Source organism: Convolutriloba macropyga, unplaced genomic scaffold (assembly GCF_964194025.1).
Source record: "Convolutriloba macropyga unplaced genomic scaffold, txConMacr16.3 SCAFFOLD_5238, whole genome shotgun sequence".
Classification (NCBI taxonomy): domain Eukaryota; kingdom Metazoa; phylum Xenacoelomorpha; order Acoela; family Convolutidae; genus Convolutriloba; species Convolutriloba macropyga.
Window position 1 is genome coordinate 1 of NW_027453288.1, and position 16,711 is coordinate 16,711.

The following is a 16,711-nucleotide window of genomic DNA, read 5'->3' on the forward strand; positions in this document are numbered from 1 at the left end:
AGATGAGCTGACGCGGAGTTTGACAATTGCGAAAGAGAACTACAAACAACTTGGCGGGGAGTTAGATGAAGACAAAATACAGTCCGAACTTCTTCAAGAGAGTGAGAGGTACCACATTCATGATTTCAACTATCACCAGATAACAGTTCAAAAATGTGCACCATTTTTTTATGGCATTGCCTGCCAACGAAACGAAATTTTTATTATAGATGATTTAAATTTTCCTCATTTGCTCAGAGCTAATATGAAAATCGGGAACTCGGAAAATTTTGCCGAAAAATAATTGACTTAGTTTGTTGCGAACTTGAAAGATGAACAAGATTATGATAAGAAGGGTCTCAAATCCTTAAGAAGATAACAAGCCTTGTCAAAGATGTTCGAAATCCTGTTGTGTTTCAACTTCGGTTTCATTGTGTTGCAGTTCTCTTCTATACCTCGAATTAAAGTCAAAATGTAACTGCCCATTCCATTTAAATTCAAATAATTGGGTCTTTCTCCCATTATAACCTCTTCCCCTTCCTCCTTCTCCTTCTCCCCCCCCCACACACACACAAAATATATAACCCCCCTATTATGGTATGCTCACTCTAACTGTGAGTTATACTTCCAAGGAACACTAATCAGGCGGTATGGGTGGTCTTTAATGGGAAATACTCAAATAGTTTAATTTTAAATGACAGAGATTTCTTCGAAAACATTTTTAGCGAACATACTTTGGCTTCTTTTGTGGACAAATATGATTTGAGATCTAGCGTCTTGACTAGTTTTGACTAAACTATTGATTTTTTTTGTTGTCAGAGTGATCTCTGATTTGAACAACCAGTTGGAATACGAGAGAATCAGAAGAGAAAAGTTGGAGGTACAGTTGGACGAACTGAGACTCGAGAACTCGAGACTCAAAGACGACATTGACATGATCAACGCAGCCAACCAGGTAAATAACCCTGTCAAATATTGGTCGGCACGACCCTGACTCACATCGGTCAACACATTGCCGACTCCGACAATTATTGTTGACTCAAAGTCTGTTCATCCCAATATCGGTAGACCACGGTCTTTTTATAAGTCACCTCAAAATTAGGACCTAATGTTATTCAGTTAAACTGAAAGGAATGCATTCGGTCTAGCGTTTATGGTATTATAATTAACTCGTTTACTTTGGGAGAAAAACCCTAATTAGTCTCGAAATTAAAAATTAATCTCGATGAAATAAAACAATCAAGTCTAATTTTTTCTTTGTAATTGCGAAACGGGGACAATTTTATCGGAAAAATTTTTCTCTCTCATAATTTTAACTAACATTGAACCACAATATGCTCTACGCCAGAATTTGCCAATGTTAAATGTAATAAAATTGACCATAAGTTAGGTTTCAGAGAGACAAAAACGTCGGAAAAACATTAGGATTTTCCTGAAGTTTGTCGGTATGTTCAGTTTCAAACATCTGAAAAGGTTGCCGTTTTTAAATTGAAACATAGTAAATTGGCGATTTTTTGAGTTTAAAGTTACGAAACCGTAAAGATTTCGCATTTTACAGGTAGAAAATGTCTCTACGTTCCATATAAAAAAATAAATCAACGCTCCATTTAAAACGTACAAAATTGCCAGTATGTTTTTCAGTATGTTTTTCAGTATTTCAAACGCATAACTTTATCGATAAGATCTGTCTCAAACTTATAAATTTATCCTTACGTTCTGTTTCAAACGCAAACGTATTTTTTTATCGGTATGTTTTTTATCGAAACTATAATTTCCTCGGTATGTTCTGTTTCAAACCTGTAAGATTGTGGGTATGTTCTGTTTGAAACGTATAAAACCATTGGTATATTCTGTCTCAAGCGCAAGAATTTATCGGTATGTTCTGTTTCAAACGTATAATTATATCGGTTTACTCTGTCTCAAACGTATGGATTTACCGGTATGTTCTGTTTCAATCGCATAAATTTATCGATTTAGTTTCAAATGCAATGTTATTTGTCTGTTCTGTTTCAACCGTATAATTTTATCAGTATTTTTTTTAAAACCTATAAACTTATCGGCATAATCTGTTTCAAACGTAGAAATTTATCGATTTGTTCTTCTTCAAACGTATAACTTTATCGTTATGTTCTGTTTCAAACGTATAATTTTTATCGGTATTTTCTGTTTCAAACGTATAATTTTATCGATATGTTCTTTTTCAAACGTATAATTTTATCGGTATGTTCTAATTCAAACGTATAAATTTATCGTTGTGTTCTGTTTCAAACGTACAAATCTATCGGCATGATCTGTTTCAAACGAAGACAATCGTCGGTAGTTTCCGTTTCAAACCAAGGATATTCCGAGCGTGCCATATCCAAAGTAAGAAGTCTGTATTTTGTATTTCAACGCAAATTTGTGGTTTTCCTAGATTAGGGGCAGTAAATGGTCAGCATTTTTGATAATGATGTTGCCGAAATTTTGACAAATTTTTTCTCTCTTTTTTCATCAAATCAAAACTCCTCGAATATGAGATATTGAAAAAGTTCCGCGTCAGTTTTCAACCTGACTCTTACTGTTTAAAATTTGAAACAAACAAAAGTTCGTATTTGTTCAATAAGTTTTGTCAATAATGGGAGCAAGAAGATCGAAAACGTTTTATAAACAAATTTAGAAGTACGTTCAAAAGTCCTGCGAATGGAAAGGTTGAACATAATTGAACTAGAAACAAAAACACTTGAATTTCTTGAACGAACAAGACCGGGGTATTGTTAAGTTTCAAACTGAACATGCCGACAATTTCCAACATTTTTCATCAAACATCTCGACAATTTGTTAGGCTTTTCAACCAAATATACAGATAATTTCTCACGTTCTGAAAACAGATGATAGTGACGATATCGAACATTGTATAGCTTTTTACGTTTGAAGCCGATCATATCTAAAATTTCTTTATTTTTGTCGTTTTTGTGTTTGGTCTTCTGGACACGACTTTTTTTTCACTAGTTGAGAGGCGCATTTGCAATTAGTTTTTGGTAATGAAACACAACAGGATGAAATTCTGAAACCTATTTTAGTTTTCAGCTAAAGTTGAACGCTAATTGAGCACTACTTTTGAATCTATTCAACCCCCCCCCCCGGGTGTCTTTTATGCTTTTATGTCAATGTCCCTCAGTGTCCCAATTACAAATGATGTGTAGAGAAACAGCACTAAGCGCCCCAGGTGTCTGCCCACTAAGCGGCGGGGGGGGGGGTGCAGAATAGATTCCTACTTTCTTACTGCTACCCAAAAGGACCCTTACGCGTGGACTGAAGACCACGACTTCCTCTTTGGAAAACAGGAGGCAGAGATAGTCTCTCAATACACAAGAGCGGGCTCATCTAGCCTACGGGCAAATGACAGAAACCTTCACGAGGCTAAGTCACGTGACAGAAATCACAGCGTTCACTTCAATGTACATGTTTTGGATATAAAGTTTTGCATAATGAAGCTGCTGGGAGGGAGGGGGAGGTGGGGATAGGGACGAGTACTGTGGTGGGGTTATATAACCTTGTTATATAACCGCGTGTAGCAACAGTGGTTAGAAAAAAATGGCCAAAAAATAATATAGCACCAAAGCATATTTTCGTCACTTTTTAAAGATTTTTGTAGAGTTAAATTGACCCCGGAGCTTGCACTCAGAGCTTTTCAGCACTGACTCAGAACAAACCAATTGTACACAGAACTGAATCATGATAAATCTAGCTAATCCTACTGCGTAGAGAAACCGCAGTCTATATAGAAACTGTGAAGAATGATTTAAAAACGTGTCTTCCTCTGTGAAGAATGATTTAAAAACGTATCTTCCTCTGTGAAGAATGATTTAAAAACGTATCTTCCTCTGTGAAGAATGATTTAAAAACGTATCTTCCTCTGTGAAGAATGATTTACAAACGTATCTTCCTCTGTGAAGAATGATTTAAAAACGTGTCTTCCTCTGTGAAGAATGATTTAAAAACGTATCTTCCTCTGTGAAGAATGATCTAAAAACGTGTCTTCCTCTGTGAAGAATGATTTAAAAACGTATCTTCCTCTGTAAAGAATGATTTAAAAACGTATCTTCCTCTGTGAAGAATGATTTAAAAACGTATCTTCCTCTGTGAAGAATTATTTACAAACGTATCTTCCTCTGTGAAGAATGATTTAAAAACGTGTCTTCCTCTGTGAAGAATGATTTAAAAACGTATCTTCCTCTGTGAAGAATGATTTAAAAACGTATCTTCCTCTGTGAAGAATGATTTAAAAACGTATCTTCCTCTGTGAAGAATGATTTACAAACGTATCTTCCTCTGTGAAGAATGATTTAAAAACGTATCTTCCTCTGTGAAGAATGATTTACAAACGTATCTTCCTCTGTGAAGAATGATTTACAAACGTATCTTCCTCTGTGAAGAATGATTTAAAAACGTGTCTTCCTCTGTGAAGAATGATTTAAAAACGTGTCTTCCTCTGTGAAGAATGATTTAAAAACGTATCTTCCTCTGTAAAGAATGATTTAAAAACGTATCTTCCTCTGTGAAGAATGATTCAAAAACGTATCTTCCTCTGTGAAGAATTATTTACAAACGTATCTTCCTCTGTGAAGAATGATTTACAAACGTATCTTCCTCTGTGAAGAATGATTTAAAAACGTGTATTCCGCTGTGAAGAATGATCTAAAAACGTGTCTTCCTCTGTGAAGAATGATTTAAAAACGTATCTTCCTCTGTAAAGAATGATTTAAAAACGTATCTTCCTCTGTGAAGAATGATTTAAAAACGTATCTTCCTCTGTGAAGAATTATTTACAAACGTATCTTCCTCTGTGAAGAATGATTTAAAACGTATCTTCCTCTGTGAAGAATGATCTAAAAACGTGTCTTCCTCTGTGAAGAATGATTTAAAAACGTATCTTCCTCTGTAAAGAATGATTTAAAAACGTATCTTCCTCTGTGAAGAATGATTTAAAAACGTATCTTCCTCTGTGAAGAATTATTTACAAACGTATCTTCCTCTGTGAAGAATGATTTAAAAACGTATCTTCCTCTGTGAAGAATGATTTAAAAACATATCTTCCTCTGAGAAGAATGATTTACAAACGTATCTTCCTCTGTGAAGAATGATTTAAAAACGTGTCTTCCTCTGTGAAGAATGATTTAAAAACGTATCTTCCTCTGTGAAGAATGATCTAAAAACGTGTCTTCCTCTGTGAAGAATGATTTAAAAACGTATCTTCCTCTGTAAAGAATGATTTAAAAACGTATCTTCCTCTGTGAAGAATGATTTAAAAACGTATCTTCCTCTGTGAAGAATTATTTACAAACGTATCTTCCTCTGTGAAGAATGATTTAAAAACGTGTCTTCCTCTGTGAAGAATGATTTAAAAACGTATCTTCCTCTGTGAAGAATGATTTAAAAACGTGTCTTCCTCTGTGAAGAATGATTTAAAAACGTATCTTCCTCTGTGAAGAATGATTTAAAAACGTATCTTCCTCTGTGAAGAATGATTTAAAAACGTATCTTCCTCTGTGAAGATTGATTTAAAACGCGTTTTCCTCTGTGAAGAATGATTTACAAACGTTTCTTCCTCTGTGAAGACTGATCTACCTACGTGCCTTCCTCTGTGAAGAATGATTTAAAAACGTGTCTTCCTCTGTGAAGAATGATTTAAAAACGTATCATCCTCTGTGAAGAATGATTTAAAAACGTATCTTCCTCTGTGAAGAATGATTTAAAACGCGTTTTCCTCTGTGAAGAATGATTTACAAACGTGTCTTCCTCTCCTCTATGAAGACTGATTTACAAACGTTTCTTCCTCTGTGAAGACTGATCTACAAACGTGCCTTCCTCTGTGAGGACTGATTTATAAACGTGTCTTCCTCTGAGAAGACTGATTTACAAATGTGTTTTCCTCTGTGAGGACTGATTTACAAACGTGTCTTCTTCTGTGAATGACCATTTATAGAAGTGTAAATATCTGTGCAAGACCATTTATTATCGTGAATACATCTGTGAAGAACCATTTGTCAAAATTTAACCCCCTGTGATGGTCTATTTATCAACGTATTGGTTAAAAGTAGTTAAAATGAGCACTTTCGGAGCGCTCACATTCTGTACACAATAGTTTTATATAGCAAAATGAAAAATTCGAATAACTTTGAAAACGTGTGAAATTGTTGCAACGTGTCGTTTGAATTGAATTAACGAATCGAAAATTTCAATCAACAGTACTTCAAACTGGCTCTGACAAATCTAGATCAACTTTAGGCAATGTTTCGTAGCACTTGCTTCCGATCTGAAAGAGAAGAGAAGGGAATCATGGGCTGAAAATTGAACAACATTTGGCAAAAAAAGGCTTCGACTTCACCCAGTTGAAACTGAAGCACAGTTGGCTATATCAAGTTGTGGAAATGGGCTGTTAGAAACAGTACTTATACGCTGGTTGCTTACTTTTCCCCAGACTTTGGATATAAACCTGCTGATGGTCCAGAATTTTTGAGTTATTAGCGAAAAGCTTGGTTCCAGCGTTTACAAATATCTTGAAAATTCAGAACCATAGCCATCTGTAAATGATTCCCGTTGGTCGCGTGATGATCCCCGTTTCCATCCCTCTGCGCCGGTGTTTACTTGGCTTACTTGGTGTTTACCATCTTTGCTGGTCCTGTCATCAGCACCAGAACTGGCACCAATGGTGCCACAGAATTTGAACAGATCACTCATCATTCTCTCAACCCTGAAACTAACCTAACTGATTTTATTTCAGAATGTCTTGAAGTTCATTATTCAAAATAAGATAGAAGTCGATAATGTCGCAGCGTGTATTGATAATTGCAAAGCATTTTTACCAAATGTATTTTCCCTGCCTTTATTATGAGTGAAACTGTGTCAAAATTCATCTGAAACTGTTTCTTTGGCGGTTTAGATTTGTTTCAGTGTTGAGAGAATGTTAGTGATCTGTTTAAAATCGGTAGCACCATCGGTGCCAGTTCTTGTGCTGATGAAAGGACCAGCAGAGATGCTGGACACCACATCAAGGACACGTGAACGAAGTGTCGCCTGTAGAATGGGATATTTGTGAACAGTTCCCGTGACCAGCTCCTGTTGTGACCAGGTCGTGCGCTGAAGACGCTGACCAGTTCCTGCGCTGAAGACGCTGACCAGTTGCTGCGCTGAAGATGCTGACCAGTTTCTGCGCTGAAAACGACTATTTCCTGCTGTGACCAGCAAAAAGACTAAAAACTGCTGAAAAAGACTTGAGATGTTCGATATTTAATCATGTTTAATGTATTGCATCATGTTTAAGGTTTTGCATGATTTAGCAGCTTCTTTTGTTCAATTGTTTTATTTGTTTTGTTGAAACCGCACGTTGAGTTGAAACGGCGCTGAGTGGCATTAATTGCTGAATAACAAATGCACGTTAATAGACCAGTCTTCACAGAGGAATACTCGTTAATTAATCAGTCTTCACAGAGGAAGAATCGTTAAAAAATCAGTCTTCACAGAGGAAGACTCGTTAATAAATCAGTCTTCACAGAGAATGACTCAATAATAAATCAGTCTTCACAGAGGAAGACACGTTAGTAAATCAGTCTTCACAGAGAATGACTCATTCATAAATCAGTTTTCACAGAGAAAGACGCGCTAATAAATCAGGCTTCTCAGAAGAAGAGAATAAAAACGGTAGGAATATCAGTATGATCATAGTAAAAAGTGGCATGTTAAGAGTTTTTGTCAGAGTAAAATTTTTGTTGAAATTATAATAATTCAGTGCTGAATAGAATCAAAAATGGACTCCGGGACGCTAAAAAGATGCAGCTGTTGTTACCACAACAAGATTTGATGAAAACATTTGCATTACATCGTGAACCATATCATGGATCTCTCGGTAATTCGAAATTAAGTAGATGAAGTCATAAAGGTTTTGATTTCGGTTTTACTTTTTTTTCACCCCGATTCATATCGAATTTCGTACCATGTCGCGCAGGCCACTGAGGCATGGCCATGGCCCGCGCGGCCTGTTCGAATGATTATTTTACTACGTTAATACTACCAATTGTATAAGGGGTTAAGTCGCGGTGAAAGGATAAGGGTGAAATGATGGAGGAGTGAAATCATCAGGGTGAAATCGTAGGAGGTTAAACATAGAGGTGAAAAATTGGGGCACCCTCAATTTCTGCCGTTTGATTACTGCACAGCTCAAAACCTTGGATCTATTGTGTCCCCCACCCCCAGCTTAGTGGGTATATAGCTCTTACGCCCCACCCCTTAATGACCCCCACCCCTACGCCGCTCCCCCCCCCCCCCCCCCTAGCATATAACATGTTATCTTTTGGCATTGGAACGTCCTATATAACAAAACAAAAATTGTAATTGGCGGGCAAAAAAACCAAAGGGGGGTGAAACAGATTAGAACCAGAACATATCCATTATTTGCATGGATTTATTTTGAGGCAAAAAGTGTGTATAAACGACAAAAAGTGGATCATACCCTCTTCTTCATCATTCTTGTTCATAACGGATTTATAATTGAAGCAAACCTCTTCTAAAATCCTAATCGTTAAAGCCTCTTCTCCCGGGCCAAACTGTAGACGTTGAAAGAAGAACGTAGATTTTAAGTGCTTTAATTATTGTTCCAACCCCACTTGTGGGGAGGAACTATACACTCAACTGGGTATTTTTTGTTCAGACAATTTTGGCCGATCGATATATTATTCGCAGAGAAATGCGAGTGGTATCAATAAAAAACTCGTCCAGCGTATAATTCTGAAGAAACGTTATTTGCATTTCGTATCTTTCGAGGAGTTATCAAGGTTTAAAATTTTGAGCGACAGCGGGATATTTGGCATAATTTTGTTCACTTTTTACGTAATTAATGTTCAAATTAAGATATTTTCTATTAAAAAATTAATTCAAGATTACGTTTCAGGCTATAAAATGAATTAATTTTGTGTTGTCAATAGAGGAAAGGCGATAAAAAAAGACTAGTTCTTGTTTCATGAGAAAGTTTACTATCAAAATTTCGAATTCAATTTGAGAACTGTGTTTTAGAAAATTTTTTATATTTTTTAGCCACCTAGAGACTAGTCACTTTTCATATCGAGGTTCTGTTAATGACAAACCGAATCATTCTCAAGGAATCGCTCATGTTGTGTTGGCTTCGAATCTGAGTTTCCGTAATTTTTAATGAAATTTTGATCTTCTTATTGAGATTTTACTACTTTTTGAGAGCCCTATGGCCTAGACTCGTTGACTAAAAGAACAATAAACTTCCTAATAAGCCCAAATTGAGCCTATCTATTTATTTGAGTGCGCAGCTTTTGGCTGTTAAGACTTGAAAAACAAAAACAAATTTTTAGTAATAACAGGACCCCATTTTTTTCTACTGTAGCCATAATTTATATGGTTAGCGATTGCATCTCCTAACTATTGGCTTTATGTCTTCGATGCCACGAGTTTTCGTAAAATTTTTCTAAATTTTATAGCATTTTTGTTCGTAGTTTTGTTTGCTTTTGAAATTTTATCACATTATTCAAATTTGGTAGTTCATTTTGACTGAAAAAAAATTCAACGGATCCTAGATAATTTTTCGAAGAAAATCTTATCAATTAAACGGCTTCGACAATTTCTTCTCGCTCTTTTTCACTGAACTTTTGGATTTGACTTTACTAGTTGTTGATATCATAGTCATAAGACTTATTTTGATGTCTTATTGAAGACTTATAATTGACCTATAAGCATATTTTATTCCATCGAGACAAAACTTAGCGTACTTATTGACTTCCCCTAAAAGCTACTGAATTTATTGGCTAGTAAGACAAAAAAATATTTTTTTTGAAATTTTCTTTGAGCATTAACCGATCTCATATTTGTATTCGTGAACTGTAAGTCAGTCTCAGTAACAGTCTCAAAAGTAATCTGGTTAGCGGCTTTATCTTCTAACTGTTGGCATATTGTCTTCGATGCCACGAGTTTTCGTAAAATTTTTCTAAATTTTTTAGCTTTTTTCGTAGTTTTGTTTGCTTTTGAAATTTTATCACATTACCCAAATTTGGTGGTTCATTTTGACTGAAAAAAAATTCATTGGATCATAGATAATTTTTCGAAGAAAAGCTTATGAATTAAATGGCTTCGACACTTTCTTCTCGCACTTTTCAACTGAATTTTTGGATTTGCCTACACTAGTTGTTGATTTCATAGTCATAAGACTTATTTTGATGTCTTATTGAAGACTTATAATTAACCTATAAACATATTTTATTCCATCGAGATAAAACTTAGCGTACTTATTGACTTCCCTTAAAAGCTACTGAATTTAATGGCTAGTAAGACAAAAAAAATTTTTTGAAATTTTCTTAGGCATTAACCGATCTCATACTTGTGTTCGTGAACTGTAAGTCAGTCTCAGTAACAGTCTCAAAAGTAATCTGGTTAGCGGCTTTATCTTCTAACTGTTGGCTTTATGTCTTCGATGCCACAAGTTTTCGTAAAATTTTTCTAAATATTTTAGCTTTATATCGTAGTTTTGTTTGCTTTTGAAATTTTATCACATTATCCAAATTTGGTAGTTCATTTTGACTGAAAAAAAGTTCATTGGATCATAGATAATTTGTCGAAGAAAAGCTTATGAATTAAATGGCTTCGACACTTTCTTCTTGTACTTTTCAACTGAATTTTTGGATTTGCCTTCATTAGTTTTTGATTTCATAGTCATAAGACTTAATTTGATGTCTTATTGAAGACTTATTATTAACCTATAAACATATTTTATTCTATCGAGATAAAACTTAGCGTACTTATTGACTTCCCTTAAAAGCTACTGAGTGTAATGTTAAGACAAAAAATTTTTTTTTGAAATTTTCTTTGAGCATTAACTGATCTCATAGTTATGTTCGTGAACTGTAAGTCAGTCTCAGTAACAGTCTCAAAATTAATCTGGTTAGCGGTTTTATCTTCTAACTGCTGTTTTTATTACCTCAATTGCAAGAGTTTTCATGAGATTTTTTTGTTTTTGGATACTTTATTCGTTATTTTGAATATTTTTTGAATTCTTATCACGTTATCCAAATTTCGATAATTCACATTGGTTTAGAGATTACCTTCAGTGAATTAAGGATAAAGTTTTCATAAGAGCAATATAGTTTTAGAGGCTTCAAAAGTTTTTTCTTGAACTTTTCTACTCAATTTTTGGTTTCTGCTTTTATTTGTTGTTGTTTTCATGTTCATGAGACTTATTGTAATGTCCTTTACTGAAAAATGAAGAACAAAATCCTTGTTTTCACATCGATACGTAACTTGGCGTATTTATAGATTTTCGTTGAAAGCTATTGATTTTATTGATAGTGATACTGCGGATCTCCTCAAAATTTTCGTGGTTTCAGAATATATGTTCGTATTTGTTGAGTTTTGACCTCATAATGTTTTTTTAAATATATCATGCTGTTGAAAAATTTATTGATAATAGAAAAGTTTCTTTCAATACTGGTGGTTACGTTGATGGACAATATGCGATTTCTACTCGCACTTTTGAACTGAATTTTTGGATTTGCCTTCACTAGTTGTTGATTTCATAGTCATAAGACTTATTTTGATGTCTTATTGAAGACCTATAATTAACCTATAAACATATTTTATTCCATCGAGATAAAACTTAGCGTACTTATTGACTTCCCTTAAGAGCTACTGAGTTTAATGGCTGTTAAGACAAAAAAAAATTTTTTGAAATTTTCTTTGAGCATTAACCGATCTCATACTTGTGTTCGTGAACTGAAAGTCAGTCTCAGTAACAGTCTCAAAAGTAATCTGGTTAGCGGCTTTATCTTCTAACTGTTGGCTTTATGTCTTCGATGCCACGAGTTTTCGTAAAATTTTTCTATTTTTTTAGCTTTTTTTCGTAGTTTTGTTTGCTTTTGAAATTTTATCACATTATCCAAATTTGGTAGTTCATTTTGACTGAAAAAAAATTCATTGGATCATAGATAATTTTTCGAAGAAAAGCTTATGAATTAAATGGCTTCGACACTTTCTTCTCGCACTTTTCAACTAAATTTTTGGATTTGCCTTCATTAGTTGTTGATTTCATAGTCATAAGACTTATTTTGATGTCTTATTGAAGACTTATAATTAACCTATAAACATATTTTATTCCATCGAGATAAAACTTAGCGTACTTATTGACTTCCCTTAAAAGCTACTAAATTTAATGGCTTTTAAGACAAAAAAATTTTTTTTTGAAATTTTCTTTGAGCATTAACCGATCTCATACTTGTGTTCGTGAACTTTAAGTCAGTCTCAGTAACAGTCTCAAAAGTAATCTGGTTAGCCGCTTTATCTTCTAACTGTTGGCTTTATGTCTTCGATGCCACGAGTTTTCGTAAAATTTTTCTAAATTTTTTAGCTTTTTTTCGTACTTTTGTTTCCTTTTGAAATTTTATCACATTATCCAGATTTGGTAGTTCGTTTTGACTGAAAAAAAAATTCATTGGATCATAGATAATTTTTCGAAGAAAAGCTTATGAATTAAATGGCTTCGACACTTTCTTCTCGCACTTTTCAACTGAATTTTTGGATTTGCCTTCATTAGTTTTTGATTTCATAGTCATAAGACTTATTTTGATGTCTTATTGAAGACTTATAATTAACCTATAAACATATTTTATTCCATCGAGATAAAACTTAGCGTACTTATAGACTTCCCTTAAAAACTACTAAGTTTAATGGCTGTTAAGACAAAAAAAATTTTTTTTGAAATTTTCTTTGAGCATTAACTGATCTGACACTTGTGTTCGTGAACTGCACGTCAGTCTCAGTAACAGTCTCAAAATTAATCTGGTTAGCGGTTTTATCTTCTAACTGCTGTTTTTATGACCTCGATTGCAAGAGTTTTCATGATATTTTTTTTGTTTTTGGATACTTTGTTCGTTATTTTGAATATTTTTTGAATTCTTATCACGTTATCCAAATTTCGATAATTCACATTGGTTTAGAGAATATCTTCAGTGAAACAAGGATAATTTTTTCATAAAAGCAATATAGTTTTAGAGGCTTCAAAAGTTTTTTCTTGAACTTTTCTACTCAATTTTTGGTTTCTGCATTTATTTGTTGTTGTTTTCATGTTCGTGAGACTTATTGTAATGTCCTTTACTGAAAAATGAAGATTAACATCCTTGTTTTCCCATCGATACGTAACTTGGCGTTTTTATAGACTTTCGTTGAAAGCTAATGATTTTATTGATAGTGATACTGCGGATTTCCTCAAAAATTTCGTGGTTTCAGAATATATGTTCGTATTTGTTGAGTTTTGACCTCATATTGTATTTTTGTAAATATAACAAGCTGTTGAAATATTTATTGATAATAGAAAAGTTTCTTTCAATACTAGAGGTTACGTTGATGGACAATATGCGATTTCATAAACTTTGTGAGTGGTCAAAATTTGTGTTTCTTTTTCTCTTTTGTTTAGCACATTCGCGTATTAACAGATCCCAATGACTTTCAAAGTCGCCCAGGCGAACTTTTTAATATTTCAGTATAAATTTTTTAAATTTTGTTTCAATAACAATTGAATTAAAAATACTTGATTTTCAGAAAATATCTTTTTGATTTTAATGACTTAAATAATTTGTACTTTCTCAAATCGTTTGTAATTTTTTTCAGTTTATCTTTCTCTTTAGTCCATTTATATGGCTTAGAATAACCGAAGACAGGTACTTTTGATTTCATAACGAATTTTCATTATTTTTATCACGAATAATTTCTTTAAAATCGAATGATTTTTTAAGACTTTTTAAATTTCTTAGTTTAAAAAATGTTGGTTGATTTTTGAGTTTCGCCTCACTATTTCCTTTTGTCGACTTGTTACTTAGTCTAATTGAGGAAAACTTCCGTCTGCTGTGTAGTTAGGAAAAAGTAAAATTATGTTGTTAAGGTTTTATTGCATTTAGACGTTGTTACTAGGTGCTTTTAAAATTAGATATTGAGTTTTTGCCTTGAAATTTTTGTTTTTGCTTATTTTCTTGTTTCTTTTTTTCTTGTAGTCCTTTTAATGACAATCTCGTGAGCGCTGTATTGAGGCATCGCATTATGTAATTCAATTAGTAGTTTGTTTGCGTAACAACTTTTTTAAACTCAAACATCTTTTTTTGATAATCTCTTCATTTGGTTGAGAATTAAGTCAAAAATGTAGATGAGCTCGGGTCGGAACATCATGTGCAAACGCACATTAACGAGCATCTTTGTCTTCATTATTATCATTGTTCATAATTTTGAATCCGGCTCAAGTCGAGCTGTCTAGACCAACTAAACTTTTGATTAGAGTCTGATCAGTGGAAGATTTGGAGCTTTTTAGCGGTTGAAATTTTACTGCGTTCATTGTAATTTATACCAAAAAAACTTCTGTCCTGGTTTGCACAACTTACCTTCTGCATGTCACTCAATTTATCATCCGCTACATTACTTGTCGTTTAATTCAAATCGGTTTCACTACATTTAATAGAACGTAATTGAAGTAGCATTTTTAGCGCTGATTTTTTTATCCTCGCCGCTTAAGCGGTGAAAAACTTTTATCGAAGAAGAATTATATTCAATTTCCCAGCTTTCACATAAAATCATAGATGGTTCTCTAGCAATGATACAAGGATCGTGCTAAGATGGCGTATGATGTCAATGACATCATTCATGATCTTTGTATGATTACCAAAAAGTGGTGACATGTCTTCAAATTTGGTTGGTGCGGACTTGGTTTGGATTGCAAATTATATGCATCCACGACGCTGTGGGGCTAAAAAGAGAAGATAGCCAACATTTATGTTCAGTATTTGTTTGCAATAACCAAAACTGCGATCGAAAAAGTTTGTCAGTAAATTCAATCATCTTCGCATCGTTTTTTTAGTTCAAACTCATTTTTACTTTCGTAGAGTGATAAAAATTCACCATTATTTCATCATTATCCCATCTAAATATCCTCTTGATACAAAACGCTGCACTAATTATTTACACACAGTTATCACGTTTTTTTTTTGTAATTTTGGCTATTCTAATTTTTCAATTTCAGGACAGCTCAAGTGAGGCAGACATGAAAGTGAAGAAGAAAAAAAAATCCTCATCGAAGACCAAGTCAAACCATAGGCCACTCTCTGTGGACGAGAGAACGAGTGGAGTCTTCCTACGCAAGTCAATCTCAGGACCTGGAGGGTCCAAATCAGCTGCAATGCGTTGAATTTCAGGGTTTTTCCCATTATAGCCAACCCCTCCAGCTTAGCTGTCATGTAATGTATAGCCACCCCACCCCTTATGCCGTAATGAGGGACTATAATTTCGTGGGGGCTATAATGGGAAGACGTTGTTTTCACATAGATAAATTGCATACCTGAAAAACAGAAGCTGGAATTTTAAACTCAAATAATGATAATTATAAATTAGCAAGTGCACTTTTTTCAATTCATTCATTTCTTTTGCCATATATAAGATACAATTTCCTGGATAGAGGTGTCAACGCATGTTAACCGCTAAAAAAAACGAGTTTATTGCGTTAAAAATGTTTTTTCATCAAAAAAGATTTTTCACAGCTTTTTGCTGCAATTGTTATTATTTTTTATAGACCCGGGCAAAGACACGACCCGAGTCCCCATTAAAAAAATTAAGATCCAGAACTGAGGTGTCAGAGCTAATTCGAAAATTTTAGTGTTGAGAGCTCTTAAAATAGCAAAGTTATAAACTGCAAGCAATAAATTACTAATAAGCAATTATTACCGCTATAGCTTAAATGTTTTCCAACTTGTAGTTAAATTTTGGCTCATAAAAAGAACAAAGATGAAAAAACCAAAAAAGGACCGGGGAACGATTTCATGGGAAACGATTCTTTAAAATGAACACTTTATTATAGAAATGCGAGGTTAAAAAATTAACAAGATCGTGATACTTGTTGATTGAAGTAAGTGGGAATGTATGCAAGATTTGGGTATTTTAGCAGTGAATGCGGTAAAAAAACACATTAACCTATATAAACAGCAAATCTTACAAAATTTTGCAGCTGATTTCACTGAATGTCTTCACTGCATTCATTGCTGAAATAAAATGATCGGATCTTTTCAACAATTGACCCCCATTTTGGTCCCTAGTAGATAATCGCCCTCCCCCTTCTGCGCTATAATTTAGAACAATATAACTTGGCTTCCAGTTTAGATAGCCGAAAATCAATTTAGGCGCAAAGATTTTTGACCATCAGAAATCTTTGCCTTGTATTCCAATTCGGCTAATTAATATAGCATTCTATTTTATTCTATTCAGTTTAACATGGTATGCGCATATATGGAGAGTTATTAGTCGTCTCGGTTTGGTTAATAGATCACTCGCTTAAATTCTATTCAAGAATAGTCCCCTTTTCCAAAAGATGGGAGCAATTGTTGGAAAGATGCAAATTATCTTACAAAACGCGGTGAGCGGTGAAAACATTTCATAACGACCAATAGAATGCGGTGAAAAAAATTTACCGCTATAAACCGAATATGTCAGAAGAATTTGAAGCTACATTCTACATTCAATGCATTCACCGCTCAGAGATACAATGAAAAAAATCACTTATCACCCATTTTTACCACGAATCTTACAATCGTTTTGGCAACTCTTCAATCAGACAGAAATATTGTAATGGGGAATTTTTACTCAACAAAAATTCTAAAACACGTTTTTAATTTTTAATCATTCTAGAAGTATGATTTTTCAGAAATAAAATGAA

The 16,711-nt window shown here is 33.9% G+C and overlaps 1 protein-coding gene across 1 annotated transcript; it reads left to right on the plus strand.

Moving 5' to 3' along the window:
• Window positions 1–6: 6 nt before the first annotated feature.
• LOC142358183 (uncharacterized) lies at window positions 7–15,418 on the plus strand. Its single transcript, XM_075409640.1, has 4 exons — window positions 7–108; window positions 799–934; window positions 3,255–3,416; window positions 15,029–15,418. The coding sequence occupies exons 2-4, from the start codon at window positions 914–916 to the stop codon at window positions 15,191–15,193; spliced, it is 348 nt and encodes a 115-aa protein (XP_075265755.1). The 5' UTR covers window positions 7–108; window positions 799–913; the 3' UTR covers window positions 15,194–15,418.
• Window positions 15,419–16,711: the final 1,293 nt, after the last annotated feature.

Excerpts from the sequence above, each read along its gene's own strand:
- LOC142358183 (XM_075409640.1), top strand. The coding sequence starts at position 914 with ATGATCAACGCAGCCAACCAG. Across the intron at positions 935-3,254 it reads TGATCAACGCAGCCAACCAG|GACCCTTACGCGTGGACTGA; the intron begins GTAAATAACCCT and ends GCTACCCAAAAG. Across the intron at positions 3,417-15,028 it reads ATCACAGCGTTCACTTCAAT|GACAGCTCAAGTGAGGCAGA; the intron begins GTACATGTTTTG and ends TTTCAATTTCAG.